This window comes from Sinocyclocheilus rhinocerous, unplaced genomic scaffold (genome assembly GCF_001515625.1).
Source record: "Sinocyclocheilus rhinocerous isolate Xijiao unplaced genomic scaffold, SAMN03320098_v1.1 scaffold679, whole genome shotgun sequence".
Lineage (NCBI taxonomy): Eukaryota > Metazoa > Chordata > Actinopteri > Cypriniformes > Cyprinidae > Sinocyclocheilus > Sinocyclocheilus rhinocerous.
The window spans coordinates 135,502-159,246 of NW_015635058.1; the positions used below are offsets into that span (position 1 = coordinate 135,502).

At 36.6% G+C, this 23,745-nt stretch overlaps 1 protein-coding gene across 1 annotated transcript in view; it reads right to left on the bottom strand.

Moving 5' to 3' along the window:
• Nucleotides 1–22,728, bottom strand: part of LOC107746536 (disintegrin and metalloproteinase domain-containing protein 19-like) — a 39,379-nt gene extending 16,651 nt beyond the window's left edge. Inside the window, exons 1-6 of the mRNA XM_016560779.1 lie at nt 22,420–22,728; nt 22,146–22,258; nt 21,425–21,492; nt 6,931–7,009; nt 6,497–6,573; nt 4,794–4,998 (exon numbers count right to left, since the gene is read on the bottom strand). Coding sequence (XP_016416265.1) covers nt 4,794–4,998; nt 6,497–6,573; nt 6,931–7,009; nt 21,425–21,492; nt 22,146–22,258; nt 22,420–22,555 — 678 coding nt within the window. The 5' untranslated portion in view covers nt 22,556–22,728. The remainder of the gene's footprint in view (nt 1–4,793; nt 4,999–6,496; nt 6,574–6,930; nt 7,010–21,424; nt 21,493–22,145; nt 22,259–22,419) is intronic.
• Nucleotides 22,729–23,745: the final 1,017 nt, after the last annotated feature.

A 23,745-nucleotide genomic window follows, 5' to 3' on the forward strand; every position in this document is an offset into this window, starting at 1 on the left:
AAAAAAAAAAAAAACTTTTTTTTTTCTTTTTTTTAACAAATCGTGAAAGGAGATGCTTAATCAGGAAATGTCTACTTAATGTCATTTTTAGGAGGTTAAACAAAATGTTATATTTTATATTCATTTGCTATAATGTTTCTCAAAACTGTTGACAAAATACAAAAAAGTACAGTTCCTATAACCTAAACCTAGCAATAAACATTAAACAAATATAGGCAAAAAATATTAAAATAAAAAATACCTGGCCAAAATATATTTTAAATATAAACTAATGTAAACAGCTCAGCTTAGAGAAATATATTTGTTATATATTTTTTTAAGTTGCTAACAAGTTGCTAAATAAGAGCAACAGCTGGATGCGAATTTACATGCTTGAGAAATATAACAACTGTTTAAAGCCATAAATTATACAGAAACTTGTTTGGAATAAAACAGAATTCAAGATTCAAACATCTTAGATATTAGGAACAGTAGAAATAGTTTGACTAAAATAATGACAGGACTCACAGAATGTTCAAAAGAATACTGTAATGTAGTGAATTGTAGAATATAATAAAGAATGCAATAAAGATTTTATTTTTACATTGTGCAAAACATTCAAAAGCAACAATAAAACACACTGTGATTTTGACAATATTGCCAATAATAAGAAATAACTAGTACTTAATTTTTTTTTAAGTCTTAATTTGTTAGGAACAGCTGAGCAGTTGTAACATTAAAATACACATTCATTTGTTACATTACAAGTACATATAAAGCAGTGCTTGTCCTAGTGTTAAAATGAACATACATGTAGAATCCCAAGAAGAGACATTTAAATATATATAGTGCCATGAAAAGGTTTTTTCCCCCTTCCTGTTTTTTTTATTTTTTGCATATTTGTCACACTTAAAAGATTCAGATCATCAAACCAATTTTAATATTACGCAAAGATAATGCAAGTAAATACAAAATGCAGTTTTTAAATGATAATTTCATTTATTAAGGGAAAAAAGCTGTCCAAACCTACCTGGCCCTACGTGAAAAATTATTTGCCCCTCCTCTTAAATCATGAAAGAACTGTGATTAACCACATTATTTTAGAAAGCTGAGTTAAATTTCACTAGCCACACGCAGGCCTGATTACTGCCAGACCTGTTGAATCAAGAAATCACTTAAATAGAACCTGTCTGACAAAGTGAAGCATGCTTAAAGAGCAACACATCATGCCGCGATCTAAAGGAATTCAAGAACAGATGAGAAACAAAATAGTTTACATGTATCAGTCTGGAAAGGGTTATGAAGCCATTTCTAAGGCTTTGGGACTCCAGAGACCCACGGTCAGAGCCATTATCCACAAATGGAGAAAACTTGGAACAGTGGTGAACCTTCCCAGGAGTGGCCGGCCTACCAAAATTACTCCAAGAGCGCAATGACGACTCATCCAGGAGGTCATAAAAGAACGCAGAACAACATCTAAAGAACTGCAGGTCTCACTTGCCTCAATTATGGTCATTGTTCACGATTCAACAATAAGAAAGAGACTGGGCAAAAACGGCATCCATGGGAGAGTTCTAAGGCAAAAGCCATTGCTGACCAAAAAGAACATAAAGGCTCGTCTCACATTTGACAAAAAATATCTTGATTATCCCCAAGACTTTTGGGCAAATATTCTGTGGACTGATGAGACAAAAGTTGAACTTTTTGGAAGGCGTGTGTCCCGTTACATCTGGCGTAAAACCAACACAGCATTTCATAAAAAGAACATCATACCAACAGTCAAACATGGTGGAGGTAGTGTGGTGGTCTGGGGCTGCTTTGCAGCTTCAGGACCTGGATGACTTGCCATAATTGATGGAACCATGAATTCTGCACTCTATCAGAAAATCCTGAAGGAGAATGTCCAACCATCAGTGTGTGACCTCATGCACTTTTGGGTTATGCAGCAGGACAATGATCCAAAACACACCAGCAAGTCCACCTTTGAATGGCTCAAGAAAAACAAAATGAAGGTTTTGGAGTGGCCAAGTCAAAGTCCAGACTTAAATCCGATTGAGATGCTGTGGCATGACCTTAAACAGTCCATTCATGCTCAAAAACCCTCCAATGTGGCTGAATGAAAACAATTCTGCAAAGAAGAGTGGGCCAAAATTCCTGTGAAAGACTCATTGCCAGTTATCACAAACACTTGATTGCAGTTGTTGCTGATTGTGGCAGCCATGGCGTATAACTCATGGTTCACCAAACTTTATTGCAAAGACTTGCACATTGTAAATATCTTTTATGACCTTCTCAACAAGTTCTGTTTTGTTTTTGTTTGTTTCACTTACAAAAATAGTACTGTGGTATTATCAGGGTTGTATCTACATGCTGCTTTGGAAACTAATTTGATCGTAATGCAATCATAAGCTTTCTCAAGAATCATCTCTTATTATTATCAATGTTTTTGCAGCATTTTTTTTTAAGTTTGAAGTAAGATTTTTAAAAAGAATTAATGAATGCTTTTATTCGGCAAGTATGCATTAAATTGATCAAAATTGATTGTTTATTTTAAATAAATGCCGTTCTTTTTAAACTCTTTTCATTAAAGAATGTATGACATTTTGCACAAAAATATTGAACAGCAAAAACGTTTTTCAACATTGATAATATTAAGAACCATTATTAATAATTGAGCACCAGTAACAAGTGATAACAACTGCGCACCAAATCAGAATATTAGAATGATTTCTGAAGGATCATGTGACACTGAAAACTGAAGTAATGGCTGCTGAAAATGCAATTTTGCCATCACGGGAATAAATTACATTTTTAAATGTATTAAATAGAAAACAGTTATTATACAGTGCCGTGAAAAGGTTTTTGCCCCCTTCCTGTTTTTTTTAATTTTTTGCATATTTGTCACACTTAAAAGATTCAGATCATCAAACCAATTTTAATATTACGCAAAGATAATGCAAGTAAATACAAAATGCAGTTTTTAAATGATAATTTCATTTATTAAGGGAAAAAAGCTGTCCAAACCTACCTGGCCCTACGTGAAAAATTATTTGCCCCTCCTCTTAAATCATGAAAGAACTGTGATTAACCACATTATTTTAGAAAGCTGAGTTAAATTTCACTAGCCACACGCAGGCCTGATTACTGCCAGACCTGTTGAATCAAGAAATCACTTAAATAGAACCTGTCTGACAAAGTGAAGCATGCTTAAAGAGCAACACATCATGCCGCGATCTAAAGAAATTCAAGAACAGATGAGAAACAAAATAGTTGACATGTATCAGTCTGGAAAGGGTTATGAAGCCATTTCTAAGGCTTTGGGACTCCAGCGAACCACGGTCAGAGCCATTATTCACAAATGGAGAAAGCTTGGAACAGTGGTGAACCTTCCCAGGAGTGGCCGGCCTACCAAAATTACTCCAAGAGCGCAACGACGACTCATCCAGGAGGTCATAAAAGAACCCAGAACAACATCTAAAGAACTGCAGGCCTCACTTGCCTCAATTAAGGTCAGTGTTCATGATTCAACAATAAGAAAGAGACTGGGCAAAAACGGCATCCATGGGAGAGTTCCAAGGCAAAAGCCATTGTTGACCAAAAAGAACACAAAGGCTTGTGTCACATTTGCCAAAAAATATCTTGTTTATCCCCAAGACTTTTGGGCAAATATTCTGTGGACTGATGAGACAAAAGTTGAACTTTTTGGAAGGTGTGTGTCCCGTTACATCTGGCGTAAAACCAACAGCCTAACATGGTGGTGGTAGTGTGATGGTCTGGGGCTGCTTTGCAGCTTCAGGACCTGGATGACTTGCCGTAATTGATGGAACCATGAATTCTGCTCTCTATCAGAAAATCCTGAAGGAGAATGTCCGGCCGTCAGTTTGTGACCTCAAGCTCAAGCGCACTTGGGTTATGCAGCAGGACAATGATCCCAAAACACCAGCAAGTCCACCTCGTAATGACTCAAGAAAAACAAATTTAAGGTTTTGGAATGGCCAAGTCAAAGTCCGGACTTAAATCCGATTGAGATGCTGTGGCATGACCTTAAACAGTCCATTCATGCTCGAAAACCCTCCAATGTGGCTGAGACGAAACAATTCTGCAAAGAAGACCTCCACAGCCCAGTTATTAGATTTAGGGGGCAATTACTTTTTCAAGTAGTGCCAGGTAGGTTTGGACAGCTTTTTTCCCTTAATCAATTAAATCATTATTTCAAAACTGCATTTTGTATTTATTTGGGTTATCTTTGTGTAATATTGAAATTTGTTTTTGTTTAAAATTTGATATAAAAATCTGAATCCAAATATGCAAAAAAAAATAAAAAACAGGAAGGGGGCAAAAACTTTTTCACACCTGTGTGTGTGTGTATATATATATATATAACTAAAAAGTAACTAAAACATCTCTGACACATAGTAGTCTATTTTGAAATATTTTTTAAAAAATGTACATAATTATATTTTCTGCATGGGAACACATTAATATATTTCAATTGTTGGATATACATAGCCAAGACCTGGGACAGGCCAAATTTATCATTATTAAAAGTGGTATACAGACATTTTACAGATTTATCCAGATTTGGATTTATTAATAAAGATTTGTTACTTCTAAAACTAGCTACTTTTTATGCTAGGTTAATTTTACATTGCATAATAATTTAAAAACAAAAAACATGAGAAATGTGCCTCTAACACTTCAAAAATGCCATGGGGCACCAAAAACATACACTGATCCGAGAGGATCTCTAGTTTTGGATTTGGATTTGGTTCAAGGATTCTTGTACAGGAATCCCATGTTACCCATGATCTCACCCTATTGGTCTGCTGAGGCTTTGCCATGACATCAATCAGCTCTTGAAGGCTTTCCAAGTGACTCCCGTCTCCATGGTAGTGTCCGCAGGTGCCCACTGGCAGTTTCAGACTCTGAGCGTTGAAAACGGCATGTCCCTGAGAGTGTGTTTGGTTAGCTAGCGGTTCGATCATGTAGCTCACGCTGTTATTGACTGTTATCATGCCCCTGGGGATTGAGAAGACAACATGTCAATCACGAGGATGCTTAAACATTGAGATTAAATGACAAAGGGGACAATCTGAGTTCTGGACAATTAAACAGGCTGACAGGATGGAAACCACTCATCAGGGTTTTGCACGGGAAGCAGAGTAGCTTCACCACACAAAATGATCTTTATCCCGGATGGGAGGGTGAAGAAAGAAGGGAATAAAACTGAACTGATAGCCAACTTGTGTTTATGCTGAACTGGGTTATTTAAGCAAAAACAGATTTCCTTGCTTCCTGGATACCCCAGTTTTCCCCAAACACAAGCATAGTTACACACACAATCCTTCACAGATGTGCAGTGATGGCCAACTATCAATAAAAATGCTTCCACTGCAGAAATGCAAAACAATAAGAACCATAAAAAGAAGCCAAAAACAAATATGATTAAGATTCATGGAAATGCTAATTGTCTATAAATGTTACAACTTGCTACTTTCTGTAGGAATGAGCATTTTGCAAAGTTGCAGAATGCTCAATGACATTAACAAGATTCTCGAATGTCAACTAAAACATGCTAAGATATCTGTTGACACGTCCATGATACATAAACATTGACAAAAATGCTTTCATTGTTCTCATTTAGTGGAATCATACACCGCAGCTGTAAAAATCATCTGGAAGGGTGTGTGTATACACTATAAAATGCTCTAGTTTTCCCCTTCTCCAGTCAAACCTCACTCACTCAAGCTGTGCTGGCTTAAATATTCATCGATCTGTTTGGATCAGTCAATGCATGTCTGTTCTTCTCCTGTTTGAGTCTCTGAAGGCATCGAAGCGCTCAACAGGACTCTATACATCTACCCTCGGCCCACTCAGAAACCCGGAGACCCGGCCATGCTACTACAGTGGACTCGCTGAACTCACTTCCGGGCTAATAAACTAGAACTTTTGCACAACGAAAACATGTCCTCATGATACAAAGTCATGGCACTAATGCTGACGTTTTTAGAGTCTGACAGCTTAGGAAATAGAACTAAAATGGTTTGTGAAAGTCCCAATTACTAAACAGGAGACAGTTCTGCATGATAATGCAAAATAACATTATAAAATATAAATCTGACAAGCAAAAGAAAATAAAATCGAAATAAAATAAAAATAAATGCAGTAAATAAAAATAAAATATAAAATGAAGAAGAAATACATGTAGTGTGTTTTAGGAGACTGTTTTCTTCTGAAAGGTATGTATAAATCAGAAAATGAAGCTATAGCTCAAAGTAGGCTATGAGTTATCATGATTTTACCCGGTTAAATTTCAAATGTGTAATTTCTGAACCACTAGTGGTACTAAGAGGAACTGCAAAAATAATTTTTAAAAGTTTTTTTTTTAATTACTTGATTGCAATCCTGTTGTCACTATAAATAATTACTTTGAGCTATAGAACATGCAATACAATAGAAAAAAAAAATACACACAATATGCATCATGTATAGTATGCAGATCTGCTGTGGTTCTTACCTGAGTCCAGCACAGGTGCTGATGACCAAACTTGACCCCTGGATCCCTTTGACTGACCCATGATAATAACAGTGATCCTGAAACCAAAACAACACTATATACATCATATACATTAGGTACAGTATATATATATATATATATATATCTCCTATACCTAACATCAGAGGAAAGGAAAAAAACAATGTGATCATGCGTAATGGATGTCATATTGTTTTATCTAATCTGGAATTACTTTCACAACATTAACATCACACATACTGAATCATTTTAATCACTGATAAAGGCAAAGCAAAACAAATGACTTTTTCTCTGTAGTGATTTAGAGCCTATTAGCTTACTGTGACAACACAGTTTATCATAAGATTACCATGACAATATGAGCTATTCATGTGTAATTTAGAAGTGAAAGATTGTGGAAAGGCTCCTGCACTCACCCTGTTGGAAGGCCTGGATAACTGACGGTCTCCATTCGGATTGTACCATATTTCCTGATATTCAGAGGAGAACAGCTCCCTTGGAGAAGAACATACAAAAAAAGACAAAATCGTTCAGTTATACATTTAATCAGCGCACAGCTGGTATATAACCAGATCCGTATCAGATGTAGGCTATTCAAAGAGAAGAAACTGAGAGGACTTGCTGGTTTTATTTCAAAGGATTTCTACACAGAATTTGGGTGACAGTGTGAGTTCCCTTTCCTTTAATGTCCTTGAGCTCATTAAAGATTCATCTAAAGTGGCTGAATGCTTTGAGAATCAGAGATACTCAGTAAATGTGCTTACAGTCTGTTTATTGTACTTATATACTCTTCTTTCTCCTCAAAGGTTGAAACAAGACCACTAAGTGCTAAACTGGCCCTAAATATTTAATTTCCCCTAACAAGACTAACAAACAATTTTCACAATGACTGGAAATAACACTCAGATCTTGTCTTATATATATACTTTGAAGACACAGTACTAATTATGATTATGATGATTTTCTTGTTCTGTACCCCCACATCTGAAATAAAAATTGACACCAGCAACAGATATGTCCATTTTTAACATGATACTGGATATTATTTAGCAATATTATTAATATCCTTAAAGTCACTTTTTAAATATTGTCACAACAAAACGGCACACATTACACAACTATTTTATTTGGAAAAATTCATGAAATTATTGACGAGTAATTATTTTAATATGTATATTTTTTATTTATTTCTGTTTTATTGGTTTAACAAGGCAAAATTAAATATTTTCCTTCTCAGGAAAGTAAAAATAGTAAATGGTAAGTGTAAAAATCTAATAATAATCAACATTTATTTACAACAAAGACAGCCAGTTTACATGCCACATTGTTTGTACTACCTTGTTTTAACCTTTATTTAAAAAAAGAGAAATTATGCATTATGTAGTACACCAACAAAATAGGAACTGACTACCACTAAAAATAAATTTTGATATGACAATTTGACTTGCTAATGAGTCTGTCTAAACCTAACCACACATTGTGGTCTCATTCTGTCTCTCACTCTCTCACACACAAACATATACATCTCAAGCATCTGTCCCTCTTTGTTTAAATTAGTTGGCCCAACAACACTTGCTGGACACAGTCCAGACCTACTGGGCCACAACCTCCATCACCCCCACGCAGGAACACCCACCAGGCAGCACAAGTCTGCAGGACCCTGGATCTCTGCCAGGGAGAAAAAGTGTCATGAACGCGAGTGCAAAGAGGCCCTCAGAGACATACCAGACATACACCCTTCTGATATACACTGGGTCTTTAAAATAATGCCACAAGTAGAAATACGATCACACAGGGTCCTTTGAGGTCGTATAATCATATGTCACAGCATCAACTTGCATATTAACAGTTTAATTCCCCTAATGCTAATATGAAGGCAATTCTGGATAGAAGCTATGTCAGTAGTGATTTAAACATTATCAGGTTTTTACAGTTACATACATTTCAACTAGATTTTTTTATTAAGAAACATCAGTGCAAATTTTGCTGCCATGAGTGTTTGTTAGGGTGTTTTTTCTTACACTGGTCATGCATATATGTACACAATAAACACAAATGCATATAGTTTGTACCTGAATAAATAAAAACAATAGTTAATATAAAACAATAATAGTTTTTGAAGAACTTGACCCATATGTTTTCTCAACTTCACTTTTAAATAATGGTTGCATATATATTTCTAAATGAGTAATTTTGAGTATTAGTATATTGCATTTGCTTTTTGACATAAAATAAATTGTGTAAAACCATTAAATTTGTTTGTCTCTCTAGTTTACCCTAATACATTGGTATGACTTGTCCTTTAAAATCTTAAAGTCGGCATGAAACAGAAGTTGCGATTGTCTTTTCTTCGCTACTGTGACGTATATCCGAGTGAAACGGCATCTGAAATGAGAGGTTGGGACTTGATTTCATCCTTCGGGAATTGATTGGATCGTTGGAAACTGGGGCGTTGCTAACAAAATGGAGGCAGATCTGAATGCCAGTTTGCAGTTAGTGGTGGGGGATTGCTGACGGAGCTGTCTTGAGTTTTGAAGTTGTAGCGTCTGGACCAATCAGACACACCATTTTCATTTGATTTAACCAATCAATTATTCATTAGATTAACAAACATTCACAGACCCCTCACCCAATAAACATGCTGGGTGCCAGGATGTACTGAGTCCTTATTTTTTCCGAATAATTCCTCTTTGCCACTCTGATCTCCTTTTCCAGTGTGTATTTAGCCTGTTTATACAAGACATTGTCCCCCTTCCTTTGAGCATCTTCTTTGGCCTGACGGAGCTGTCTGAGTTTTGCAGTGAACCATGGTTTGTCATTGTTGTAAGTTAAATGAGTCCTGGAATGCACATGTCTTCACAGAAACTGATATATGATGTTACAGTCTCTGTGAGCTCGTCCAGATCGGTGGCTGCAGCTTCAAAGATGCTCCAATCAGTGAGGTCAAAACAAGCTTGTAGATCCTGCTCTGCTTCATTAGTCCATCTTTTTACAGTCCTTAATACAGGTTTAGCTGATTTCAGTTTCTGCCTGTAGGTCGGTATAAGATGAACCAAACAGTGATCAGAGAGCCCCAAAGCTGCCCGTGGGACAGAGTGATATGCATCCTGGAGGCTGGGTATGTCTATATGTCAACAAACTATATTGTACCTCTGTGACTGTCAGAGAGCGTGTTTGTACGCCAGATGTGGAACTTTTAGCGGTTTCACTTCGTCCTTTCTATTTACCCCGTGAGTTTCCTCAACTTTTCATGACAACAGTGTACATTCATCCAAAGGCGGATTCTGTCTCTGCCTCCAGTACTATATTTGATGTAGTACAGAGATTGCAGTCGATCTCACCGGATGCACCTAACTTTGTTCTTGGCGATTTTAACCATGTTTCTCTTAAACAGACACTCAAAACTTTTGAGCAATATGTCTCCTGTCCAACCAGACGGGGTAAGACATTAGATCTCTTTATGGGTCTGTAAAGGATGCTTATAAATCTCTCCCGCTTCCTTCATTGGGCTCTGCTGATCATAATTGCATTCATTTACTGCCCATATACAAGACTATTTTAAAGAGAGAGAAAGCAAAGATCAAGGACATAAGTATATGGTCTGAAGAATCTGTGTCCTGTTTGCAGGAATGTTATAGCTGTACTGATTGGGACATTTTTAAACAGTCCTGTGGTAATGATGTGGACTCACTGGTGGATGTAACATGCTCATATATTGCTTTTTGCAGAGACATGATAATTCCCAGTAAGCGTGTTAAAATATATTCTAAATCTGTGAAGTCCCAAAAACATAAAAACAACTGCGGAGCACGCCACGGAGGCAGCCATCGTTTTTGATTAAAGATTATGAGGGCAAAATGAATTTTAAAAAAAATGAAGTGCACGGATAAATTATTTATAATAAACTACATTATTCCATAAAAAAATAAGAATTTTCCATTTTGATTTCATGGTGACTAAGCATATGCCCTAAATCACATGCCTTTCTAGAAATGACAAGGCAACTCCAAAAAGTAACTATTAGCCATAAATATTCCTCTCTTTTCTTAATTTTAAATCATTGTAAATAACACACTGACTGTTGTATCAATATATACAGAACATTAAAATATTTGTTACTTTTTAAAAATACATTTTTATATATCTTTTGAAATTATGCCTGAATGTTAATCTTCTGCTACCATATTTTCCCTTCCTAGCATTAGCTTTCATTTGTTTAAAATAATATTTGGTCAGTTTACAGAATATTTGGTCAGTATTATGATGTTATACTAGTCTTAGCATGACCAGTGTGTTTTTCTGATAGACATTTTTTCCCTCGGTTAAAGGTAGAGTATGTAATTTTTCAAAAACACTTTAGAAAACTGATTCGGGCCGAATAGCAAAACAAACTTGTAGCCAATCAGCAATAAGGGGCGTGTCTACTCGTGATGTGGAGGAGAGAGCTTTCAGTGCATGGGACGGACATTAGCCGAGCCGAGCGACAGAAAGATAGAGATGGCGGATAAAAAACAAAAGAGGAAAACGTCTGCGGAAAGATAAGGCAAGAAGTAGGACCCGTGTAAAATATTGGATCAGCTTTCCAGTGCTGGAGAGAACTCAAGGAGCGGAGGCCTACGATCGGACGCCAAGGTTGCTTTGTTTCTTCTCAATAGGTGAGTAACACAGTTTTCTGTCTGGGATTTGTTGCGCCGCGCCGCGCCGCTCACGTCCGGTGTAACATTGGTTTTGCTTTGTTTCACAGAACTAATCGTTGCCTGGGTTGCGTACGTATATGTGGGGCGGAGCTATCAAAATAGGGGCAAGACCCTTTTGGGGTAGGGGCGTGTTTGTTTTGGTGATTTCAAATATCAACATTGGCTACCAGAAATCGCTTACCCTGCCTTTAAGTCTAAAAAAAAAAAAAAGACATTGATTTATCAGCTAGGATTACCGTTGTGTTCACTTTGTGTGGTTTTTGAAGCCTCAACTTCCTGTACACTTGCATTATATGAACTCACAGAGATGGATTATTTTTCTACAAATCTTTGTTTGTGTTTATCTGAAGAAAGAAAGCCATATACATCTGGGACAGGTAAGTAAATGATAAGAGAATTTTAATTTTTGGCTGGAGTATGAGAGGAAACAGACCCAATTTTAATACTAACATACTAAATGATTGATATTTACAAAATAAATGCCTCTCCTGTTTGATTTTAACATAATATATGCAAATATATGCAAAATACATGCAAGCATGAGCTCCTTAGGCTTGAGAGCAAAGCTGACAGATATTCAACAAGAAGAATCAAGACACTTATGCATGACATTTTTGACCCTGTAATCAAATGCATTAGCACTGACATCTAATTAAGCATAGGAACTTAAGAGGGTGACATTTAATTAACAGTCTTCATTTTGAAAAGAAAAGTGTGCACTGACCACCTTTTTAACAGACAACAACAAACTGAGACAACATCTACTGGAGGCCCAAGTCAGTTTTTGATGGACAAATAAAGGTGTATAATTTGCTATGTCAGAATTTTTCATTTGACAGCGAACACCAACAAGGTCATTCTGCTTCCAAATACAATCAAAGAGTGTGGAAAAGCACTCAAGACAAAATATGGGGTAGTAGGCCAAAAAGGTTCTTGAGTGTATCTAATACCCTCTCAAACAATGCACGCCTGTTGATCCAACCCTCTGCTGAGCAGTAAGAGGGAACTAAAACGAGGCTTGCACTTAATCTGCCACACTGCCGCCCAGTGACCCAAAATGTGATGCTATATTGAGCCCAGCCATAAACAGCCCCTGGGCCAACAAGAAGACTCATAAATTAACAATAAACTGACTCTGGCTGAGCATGACGCTATAGTCCCTTAGGCTCTGGAAAAACAGAGTGAGTGAGAAAGCGATAGGAGGAATTTTACTGACAGAAAGAAGAATGTTGCGCCTACCAGGTGGGCGATTAACAGAAATTTTAAGTGGCGCCCTGGCAGTTGTTTTAGCTACGCGATAACAAACACTTACAATAGACACCTATAAAACAAACGCTGGCAAAATTAGACCCTGTAGAGAGTTTGAGTGTGGTCTAAACTAACTAGACTAACTGTACAAGGAGCCCTCGAATAACTGTTTTCTTAACTCGCTGATGGTCGTGACCGCCCATTAATATTTGGACATTAAATTTTATTTCCCATCTGTATTACAGTTTTTTTTGTCTCTATTACAAAGGGCTTTATTTAGCATACTGTCTTTTAGTTGTGAAATCTTTATTTTTATAAAGTAAACATAAGAATACATTTTATATTGTTAGTAATATTTAAAGATGAACACTAAGTGGATTCAAACCAACTTAGGGTTACTTGATTATCCATATTGTTTTCATATTCCATCAATTTTAGAAAAAAAAACATGTCACAAAAAACATGTGTGAGTATCAAAAATGATACATCAGGCTTTTAAGCAACGTTAATTTAACATCTCTCAAACAATATTATATTGCATTGCATTATGTTTTGCCCACACAATAAACACTACACAGCATCGATCATAAAACTAAGCATTTAAATATTATCTTAATATTACTGAGTGATATAGAGTGACAACTGGTATTTATATGCATGTTATGTAAGTGGTCTGCTGTTATAAAGATCTCACTGATATACAAGCTATCAGAAATTCATCTTAATTTTCGGCCTCATAAATATCAGAAACTGCACTAACTTGAATGTTTTTGATCATTTTAAGCCTCTGAATAAAATTGAGGTGTTTTTTCCTCAGAGTATATGAGCTCCATATTCTCCAAATAGCCAAATAGTATATGAGCTCCATAGCCAAAACAGCCTGATGTATCAAATATGATACTCAACAAAAACATATAAATGTCATTATTATTATCTTTATTATTATTTTCTAGATTTTGTCTAAAGGTTCAATAAACTGTTCGATTTGAGAATAATAACGGCCCTTAGAAAAGTATAGTGTTCTGTAAACTCTTGGTCAAAATTGAACGGGATTGCATGCAAATGAGCTTTTTGTCAAATTCCTTAGCTCAAGTTTGCTGCAAATAAAATTTACATTTAAAATGATGATAAATCATCTTTCTTCCTCCCTCCCTCTGTATAATATAGAAAAAGAATATTCATATATTACAACACAGAGATGCAAAATGGATAGGAATGATTTTCGACCCACGGAGCACTAAAAGGGTTGGCGCGGGACCAGACAGATGCAGTGATGAAGAGCTGTGTGTTTGAGACACGGCCGTCTGGCAGCAGCTGAAACAAAGAGCTCATTTCAGTATAGACGAGCTGCGTCTCAAGGGTCAGTGGGCCACATTTTCTCCTCATATCAAATGACATCATTCTAGAAGGAGGGCGAGGGAGGAGGGAGAGAGAAAGATGAAATAGGGACATCACAAACAGACAGAGAATGATTGGAAAGGGCGAAAAGAGGAGAGCGGATGGGCTGGAGGGGAGGATGATGTAACTGAGGGCATTGCCTTGGCCATCACTGTGATGGAGGGGCTTTTATTGCCCTTTGCAAGAGCGTATGCAAGCCTAAAAGCCTGTCTGAGCGCTTTGCCCTCTAACTGACAGCCAGTCAGCCTCCCAGAGGGGTCATCTGAAAGTCAAATGAGCCAATGCATGTTTCAGAAAATACACAAAAGCAACAGAATGCAGAACGCACACATTAAACTCAACATAAAATCAGTATTGAACATATATACTTTCTTAACCCTATAAAGACTGCATCATATTTACTCATATACACAAATTTCTGAGGCAAAACTTTCTGTTGTCTGATTGATAGTTTATACTTTTTTAGCAAGTAAAAGGCTTTTTAGTAAAATTTCAGGTAAAAGGTCATGGTACATGTGTATTTTTTTGCTGTTATATCCATACCGATTTTTATGAAGTAAACCTAAGAATAACTTTTGTCAGTTACATTTCAAGATGAACATTTGCTAGCCTGAAATAACTTAGGTTTACTTCATCATCCATACATCATTAAAAAAAATCATGTTAAAATGTGAGTATCCGATAGTTAATGAACATTAAATATGTGTCATCAGGATTTTGAGGAAGATTTATTAATGTTCGTCTCTCAATCATCATTATATTGCATTTCATGATATGTTTTGTAAAAGCCTGATGTATCAAATATGATACTCAACAACAAAAAAAACACAGATGCAAACCCTTTTCTTTAATATTTTGCCTAAAAGTAAAAACAAAACTTGGTTTTCCTGACTATTATTTCGAGCTTTACAGGGTTAATGCACATTCCTGGACTTATTGTGAATGATTTGTTGGTGCACAAATGTTAGTCTTTGTAATATTTCATCAAAAAAGTCAATACACCAACCGCCTGACTCCAATTTTTTTACCCAACACCCATTTTTTACAATCCAATCAACTCCAGATGGTAAACCCAAGTCCTGCTCTAACTAATTTCTATTTGATTCCAAAATATGACGCACTATAAAAGCAAAAATGTTGTGAATGACATTTCAGGTTGACTTTAAATAAATAACCACTAGTGACCTAACAATCCCCTGATTATGTATCATTCTGATGTCACAAGCAAGCATTTAGACAGAAACTATTAGGGAGGACACCGAGACTAATGTATCCTCTGAGATCTGTCAGCCCTATGGAGAGAGAAAACAGACAGAAATACAAGAGGGATAGAGTGAAAGAAACTGTACTGGCAAGTCAGCAGACACAGTCTAAAGTCTGTCATGAATTATCCTAATGTATATGGGTGCAAAAGAGAACGAGAACTCTAGTTTGGGGTTCACTGCTACTTCGGAAAAATTGAGCCCTGAATAACATCTCTCGACTGACCTTGAAGTCATACGAGCCCAGACTTGCCACCCTCAGAAAAACTGAATCAGCAGTGCCCTGCCTGGATCTAAACCCAATCACCTCCTCTGGGTCCATGAGGGCAAACATTCATTAGAATAAAAGCCTGAATACTCCGCCAGCACACACACACACACACACAAAAGCTTTTTCCTTCAGACTGTGATGGATCTATCCTGGATGACGGCCACTGACTACAGATGCCTGGAGATTCACAGCTGCTTTTTGATATTCTATGCATGAGCACTTTTAAATGGAGCAAATAAGACGTACGATTAAACAAGAAGGCAGAAAGCACAGAGATTCATACCAATGTTGCAGAAAATGTTTTTCATTTACATCACTGACACAGCCAAACATTCCCCTGAATCAACTATACTGCAGCAACAAAATCCTAAAAAAAGCTAAGAAACTTGTTAAGAAAGCATTATATAACAGCATTCTAACATGGATTGCACTTGATTATGGAGTGTATTTCGTATACAATTTTAGCTGAAAGTGCTAAAAGTTAATGTGCATATAAACAAAGATGCAAAATGGATAGGAATGATTTTCGACCCACGGAGCACTAAAAGGGTTGGCGCGGGACCAGACAGATGCAGTGATGAAGAGCTGTGTGTTTGAGACACGGCCGTCTGGCAGCAGCTGAAACAAAGAGCTCATTTCAGTATAGACGAGCTGCGTCTCAAGGGTCAGTGGGCCACATTTTCTCCTCATATCAAATGACATCATTCTAGAAGGAGGGCGAGGGAGGAGGGAGAGAGAAAGATGAAATAGGGACATCACAAACAGACAGAGAATGATTGGAAAGGGCGAAAAGAGGAGAGCGGATGGGCTGGAGGGGAGGATGATGTAACTGAGGGCATTGCCTTGGCCATCACTGTGATGGAGGGGCTTTTATTGCCCTTTGCAAGAGCGTATGCAAGCCTAAAAGCCTGTCTGAGCGCTTTGCCCTCTAACTGACAGCCAGTCAGCCTCCCAGAGGGGTCATCTGAAAGTCAAATGAGCCAATGCATGTTTCAGAAAATACACAAAAGCAACAGAATGCAGAACGCACACATTAAACTCAACATAAAATCAGTATTGAACATATATACTTTCTTAACCCTATAAAGACTGCATCATATTTACTCATATACACAAATTTCTGAGGCAAAACTTTCTGTTGTCTGATTGATAGTTTATACTTTTTTAGCAAGTAAAAGGCTTTTTAGTAAAATTTCAGGTAAAAGGTCATGGTACATGTGTATTTTTTTGCTGTTATATCCATACCGATTTTTATGAAGTAAACCTAAGAATAACTTTTGTCAGTTACATTTCAAGATGAACATTTGCTAGCCTGAAATAACTTAGGTTTACTTCATCATCCATACATCATTAAAAAAAAAATCATGTTAAAATGTGAGTATCCGATAGTTAATGAACATTAAATATGTGTCATCAGGATTTTGAGGAAGATTTATTAATGTTCATCTCTCAATCATCATTATATTGCATTTCATGATATGTTTTGTAAAAGCCTGATGTATCAAATATGATACTCAACAACAAAAAAAACACAGATGCAAACCCTTTTCTTTAATATTTTGCCTAAAAGTAAAAACAAAACTTGGTTTTCCTGACTATTATTTCGAGCTTTACAGGGTTAATGCACATTCCTGGACTTATTGTGAATGATTTGTTGGTGCACAAATGTTAGTCTTTGTGTATTTTTTTGCTGTTATATCCATACCGATTTTTATGAAGTAAACCTAAGAATAACTTTTGTCAGTTATATTTCAAGATGAACATTTGCTAGCCTGAAATAACTTAGGTTTACTTCATCATCCATACATCATTAAAAAAAATCATGTTAAAATGTGAGTATCCGATAGTTAATGAACATTAAATATGTGTCATCAGGATTTTGAGGAAGATTTATTAATGTTCGTCTCTCAATCATCATTATATTGCATTTCATGATATGTTTTGTAAAAGCCTGATGTATCAAATATGATACTCAACAACAAAAAAAACACAGATGCAAACCCTTTTCTTTAATATTTTGCCTAAAAGTAAAAACAAAACTTGGTTTTCCTGACTATTATTTCGAGCTTTACAGGGTTAATGCACATTCCTGGACTTATTGTGAATGATTTGTTGGTGCACAAATGTTAGTCTTTGTAATATTTCATCAAAAAAGTCAATACACCAACCGCCTGACTCCAATTTTTTTACCCAACACCCATTTTTTACAATCCAATCAACTCCAGATGGTAAACCCAAGTCCTGCTCTAACTAATTTCTATTTGATTCCAAAATATGACGCACTATAAAAGCAAAATGGTTGTGAATGACATTTCAGGTTGACTTTAAATAAATAACCACTAGTGACCTAACAATCCCCTGATTATGTATCATTCTGATGTCACAAGCAAGCATTTAGACAGAAACTATTAGGGAGGACACCGAGACTAATGTATCCTCTGAGATCTGTCAGCCCTATGGAGAGAGAAAACAGACAGAAATACAAGAGGGATAGAGTGAAAGAAACTGTACTGGCAAGTCAGCAGACACAGTCTAAAGTCTGTCATGAATTATCCTAATGTATATGGGTGCAAAAGAGAACGAGAACTCTAGTTTGGGGTTCACTGCTACTTCGGAAAAATTGAGCCCTGAATAACATCTCTCGACTGACCTTGAAGTCATACGAGCCCAGACTTGCCACCCTCAGAAAAACTGAATCAGCAGTGCCCTGCCTGGATCTAAACCCAATCACCTCCTCTGGGTCCATGAGGGCAAACATTCATTAGAATAAAAGCCTGAATACTCCGCCAGCACACACACACACACAAAAGCTTTTTCCTTCAGACTGTGATGGATCTATCCTGGATGATGGCCACTGACTACAGATGCCTGGAGATTCACAGCTGCTTTTTGATATTCTATGCATGAGCACTTTTAAATGGAGCAAATAAGACGTACGATTAAACAAGAAGGCAGAAAGCACAGAGATTCATACCAATGTTGCAGAAAATGTTTTTCATTTACATCACTGAAGCCTGAATACTCCGCCAGCACACACACACACACACACAAAAGCTTTTTCCTTCAGACTGTGATGGATCTATCCTGGATGACGGCCACTGACTACAGATGCCTGGAGATTCACAGCTGCTTTTTGATATTCTATGCATGAGCACTTTTAAATGGAGCAAATAAGACGTACGATTAAACAAGAAGGCAGAAAGCACAGAGATTCATACCAATGTTGCAGAAAATGTTTTTCATTTACATCACTGACACAGCCAAACATTCCCCTGAATCAACTATACTGCAGCAACAAAATCCTAAAAAAAGCTAAGAAACTTGTTAAGAAAGCATTATATAACAGCATTCTAACATGGATTGCACTTGATTATGGAGTGTATTTCGTATACAATTTTAGCTGAAAGTGCTAAAAGTTAATGTGCATATAAACAAAAACAGTCAACCAAGCAAACTGGCTTTAAATGTTAAAGATTTATCCGTTCAGTATGTAATTGTGTATAAATGAGACCTCAGTTGCAGTTTAATGTGAGAGAAGCTGAAATTTCTGGTATAATTTCCTGCACTCGAAATCATCTGTCAAGAAACCTAATTAGCATGGATTGTTTTTCCCACTGAGTGACCCATGGGTGTAGATGGAGGTTAAAAGGCTAAACAGAGGGATACACACTAGTTCACAGACTTTCAGAGGAATGACTCATAGTAAAACACACCAAAGACAGAAAAATATGTCTAATTAATGAGAAACTTGACCCCAATTAGTATTAACCCGGGCATTTGTACAGAGATGGATATCTTTAAAACCATTTCCCTTGCTTTTATCTTGTCGCACAAATGATAAAATGATCCATAAGAGAAAATTAAACCCAGCTTGTATTAATATTCAGTGCTTGGATATGAATGCGGGAATGAGTGTGGTATAGCTAACACTGCATTGATTTTGCAACAACCTTAATTGATAAACAGTCCACATGAAAGAAAATCATACTAGTACTCAAACCCTCGGCATACAAAAATAGCTCTGCAGAGACACCCAAAGTAGAAATATATCATATCAGTGCTACTCAAATAAAGTGCTGCAAGCATGACGTATAACTTGGAAATTAGTTGCATTTTAACATTTCAGGTTCCATTGTCCATGTTGATGGGTTTTTGGTTAAATGTCTGAAATAAGGTCTATGGTTAACACAAGCTCAAGATATTAAGTTTTATTCTACAACATAAAATACATTAGGAAAAACAACTTGTGATTTTTTTAAAGCTTTTACTTGTCTTCAAAAAGACGGTTGCTCACAAGTGGCTAAATGGGTTTAAACAAGGCCTATACTCAACATAGCTGCTAACTATTTCTCAACAAATGCTCACATTTATGAAAATCCAGCATTTCCAGTTATTCTATACTTCTGCAGTACTTCACACACAACAGAACTGAAACAATATTACTTTGTATGGATATTATCTATTGATGCTGCACTTCAAAACACTGCTGTTGGTCAGTCACCATGAATTCTTAACAGTTTGACATTGCATCAGATTGGAATCCAATAACAACTTGTCTCTGTGAATTAGGATGTTACTCAATACTATGTGTAAAACATGAAAATTCTTGCGAATTATCAACCACATCCTTCCTAAAAATAAGCTGACACAATGTAGTGCTCGTGAAACAGTGCTAATTATTTTCATCACACCAAAGAACATGTTTTATACAAAGTTGCATCTGTAACAAATGCCCACAGCAGGGTGTTGTCCCCTGGGCTTATCTCAGTCAGACACCATGGAGTCGTGCTCTGGATGGATCTTCAGTTGGTAGCTGTTAGAAAACACTCTCCGTCTTGAGAATGTTCCAAATATGCCTCACCCCTCCTTTCTTTCCCTCTCCCTCTCACTCTCCCTCCTCTATCTGTTCTCTCTCTCTTGTATGGTGTTTTAATGTCTCTTACTCACATTCGAGCTATGCATGCGCACATGTATACATTAGCTTCTCTTGATTCAAATGTCTGAATAAGGACATGATAGCTAGGAATGAGGTTCGTGATGAAACCATGAAGATAGTTTAGCATCCTTCGCAAAAGTCTATTCCTAATATGTCCATGAATGCCCACAGCAGGGTGTTGTCCCCTGGGCTTATCTCAGTCAGACACCATGGAGTCGTGCTCTGGATGGATCTTCAGTTGGTAGCCTATGGCTTTTCCATCTGCTCTGATTTTCAGATACCTTTTCTAATGTGACACCACTTGCAGAGTTGCACCACAGCCGTTCACAAGTTCTTACTTAAATGGAACATATAGTCCACACTAAAGGTTTAGTAACTACTAGCTAGTGTCAGTAGTGTGTAACTAACTGTACTTTATTTGGTTTCACAATTTGTACTTGAGGCAGAATGTACACTATAAACATAAAGGTTCCAAAAGGGATGCCATAGAAGTACCAAGAATAAAGAAATTTTGGTCATACTTTATTTCAAGGTCCAATTCTTGCCATTAACAAACCATTAATTACATTTTTTTAAACAATAAACTTCTAATTTGCTGCATATTATTAGTAAGGTAGTTTTTAAGTTTAGGTATTGGTTAGGATTAAGGGATGTAGAATATTGTAATCTTTTGAAGTCCTGTCACTAGCCTTTTAATGCCAAGGATACATCTCAGAAATAATTGCCCTGATTTATTCTGTTGTAAACTTATCATGTCCACTAATTAACTTACTCCCTAATGGCAATGCATTCCAGGGGGAGAAAGTAAACCATGTGATGCGCTCAGCTTCCTGTGTCCTGGAGCAGGCGTATCAAATGTCATTTCCATATGGTTTAATACTCATGCTGTGCAAACGCACTCCATCAACACATGCACATCTGCTTGTGCCAAAATGAAAAGGGAAACCACATAGATGTGTATTTTTGGCACAACACTATGAACAGCACTTCATTGCGAATATATCACGACACCTCCAGTTGGTAAGTGATATGTGGCTACAGTGGAGTAAAGCGGGACAGTGAATGGAGATGCTTATACGACTACGCGCACAAACTCACTCATTTCTCTGGAGCTGTAGAATCAGATCTTCTCCCGCAGTAATTTTGACCTCTGCCTCAGATGGATGCTGGGAAGGTAAATCAATCAGGTTAGAATAGAATTACCCAATAAATTCCATTATGCAAAAATGGTGGTAGATAGGCTACATGATAATGTAAAAAAAAAAAAAAAAAGTGGGGTCCAAAAACATGAGAGCATACTGAGAGAAGAAGAATATACTGTATGTGTATATATATATACTGAGAAAAACTAAATTAAGCAAATTTAAACTAAATATATGCTAAAAACAGGTTCTTAAGAATATTCTAATATTAATAATTCTAAGTCACTTATCACATTTATTTAATCATTTACTTATTTAACTTTGTTAAACTGATTAGTTGAATTTTGGTTTACTAAAGGTCAAATGTTTTTGCTTTTATATAAACACATTATGATTTTTCGATTATTTTAAAACATTCTGGATAACATACACAAATGAGTTCATGACAATATACCAAGACTTTTGAAAACATTTTTAGTTCAACTTTTCACTGAAATTATTATTCTGAAATATAATGTATTGAATTAAAAAATTAAAAAGTTTGATTCACAAGCCATCTTACGACAAATTAAGCCTGCAAATGTGCAGTTTGACAATATAAAGCACAATGAACCTCTGATGCACTATACTAGAATGATTCTCATTCTCAAAACAACAATACTTAGAGTCAGCATTACCTTAGAGCCCTCATGAGATCTTTTGTATCTGGCTGGGCTGATCCACTTTGGATAAGTGATAAAGTGCTCCGGGTTGTCATGGATGCGAGATGAGTCTCTATGCCAACGTTTATCTAATAGTGCAAAATATCAATCACGTTACCAATAAATAATCAATCAAAATTTGTAGCCAGAGTTCCAGCGCTCAGCATCTTCTATTCCACGAAGACTTCCACGAAACACAACAATGAGCACCCGGTATTATTGCACAATAACTATATACAATAACACTCACCCGTATGTATGTCCTCGCCATGTGCAGCGCATCTTAAAGAGAGATGTAAACAACAACAACATAACAATAAAAATAATCGGAACTGCACTGCGCCCGCGACCATGCAGCGATTCAAATGCACGCCCCGAAGCATCATAAAATGTAAAAATAAAAAAATGCACGAAATAAACGAGCCGTGCACGATGAATTATCATCGATTATGAACAGCATTCATAATGAACAGCCAGCACCGGTGTGTGTCTGCAGAGACCAAACAGAGGCAGTGAGAGGAGCACATCTTTACAGTTCTCTATCACCCTTATTCAAGCACCTCCCCTAGCCTGCCTCCACCATTCATAAAAACATCTATCTATCTATCTATCTATCTATCTATCCTGAACTAGTAGACGTCCTCAGTCTTCAATGGCATGTACAGTTGTTACAGTCACAACATGCTGTTATACAGTACTCACTGTTATAATTTAAGCACAAAATGAGGTCAGGGATACCCGATGTAACCTTATATGAAATAAAATACTCCTCGACACCAAAATAAACTAGCACAGAGTGAAGTGTAAATCATTAAAACTAAAAGAAACAGAGATTTCCATCAGCAGCCTGCATACTGAGTGAGCTATAATAGCTTACTGACCTTTGCTTAAATATTAGTGGTAAAAATATCAAGTGCATGCTTGGTCTTGAAAGGCACTTACAGTTGTTACAGTGACGGTGTACATTCGCTGTTATAATTTAAGCACGAAACGAGGTCAGGGATACCATATTACACACTACACACAACATTGTGTGTAATAATATACACCTTGGCTTCAAAACAGCTAGCACAGAGAGTAGTGTAGAGGGGAGATGTTGGTGCTTGCGGTGATTCATTAAAACTAGAAGCATGGATAAGGGGAGAGAGAGATTTCGTGATCTGACTACATGCTGTGTGAGCAATAATTCTGTGACTTCATCTAATTGCGTCCAACATCAAAGTACAGGAATGACCAGACCAGCACACACCAGATCTGTCAAAGCTTTGATATTACATTTTTAAAGCAAAAATTTGGGTTACAGTGGGGGCCAATTTGTAATATTATATATATATATATATATGCAGGGCTCCAGACTAACATTTGAGAGCAGTGGCACCAGCACCACTAAATTCTACAGATGGTGGCGCCAGGAGCAGATTTGGTAGCGCTGGGGGTGGTGTGTGGGAGTATTAAAATATAGATCATTTAATCATAAAATTACTATTGTTTTGCAAGTGCAGTTACTAATAATAGTTCATGTTCATTTCTTGTTTTTCTTTTGTTTATTATTTATACAGATTTGACAGTAAAGCAC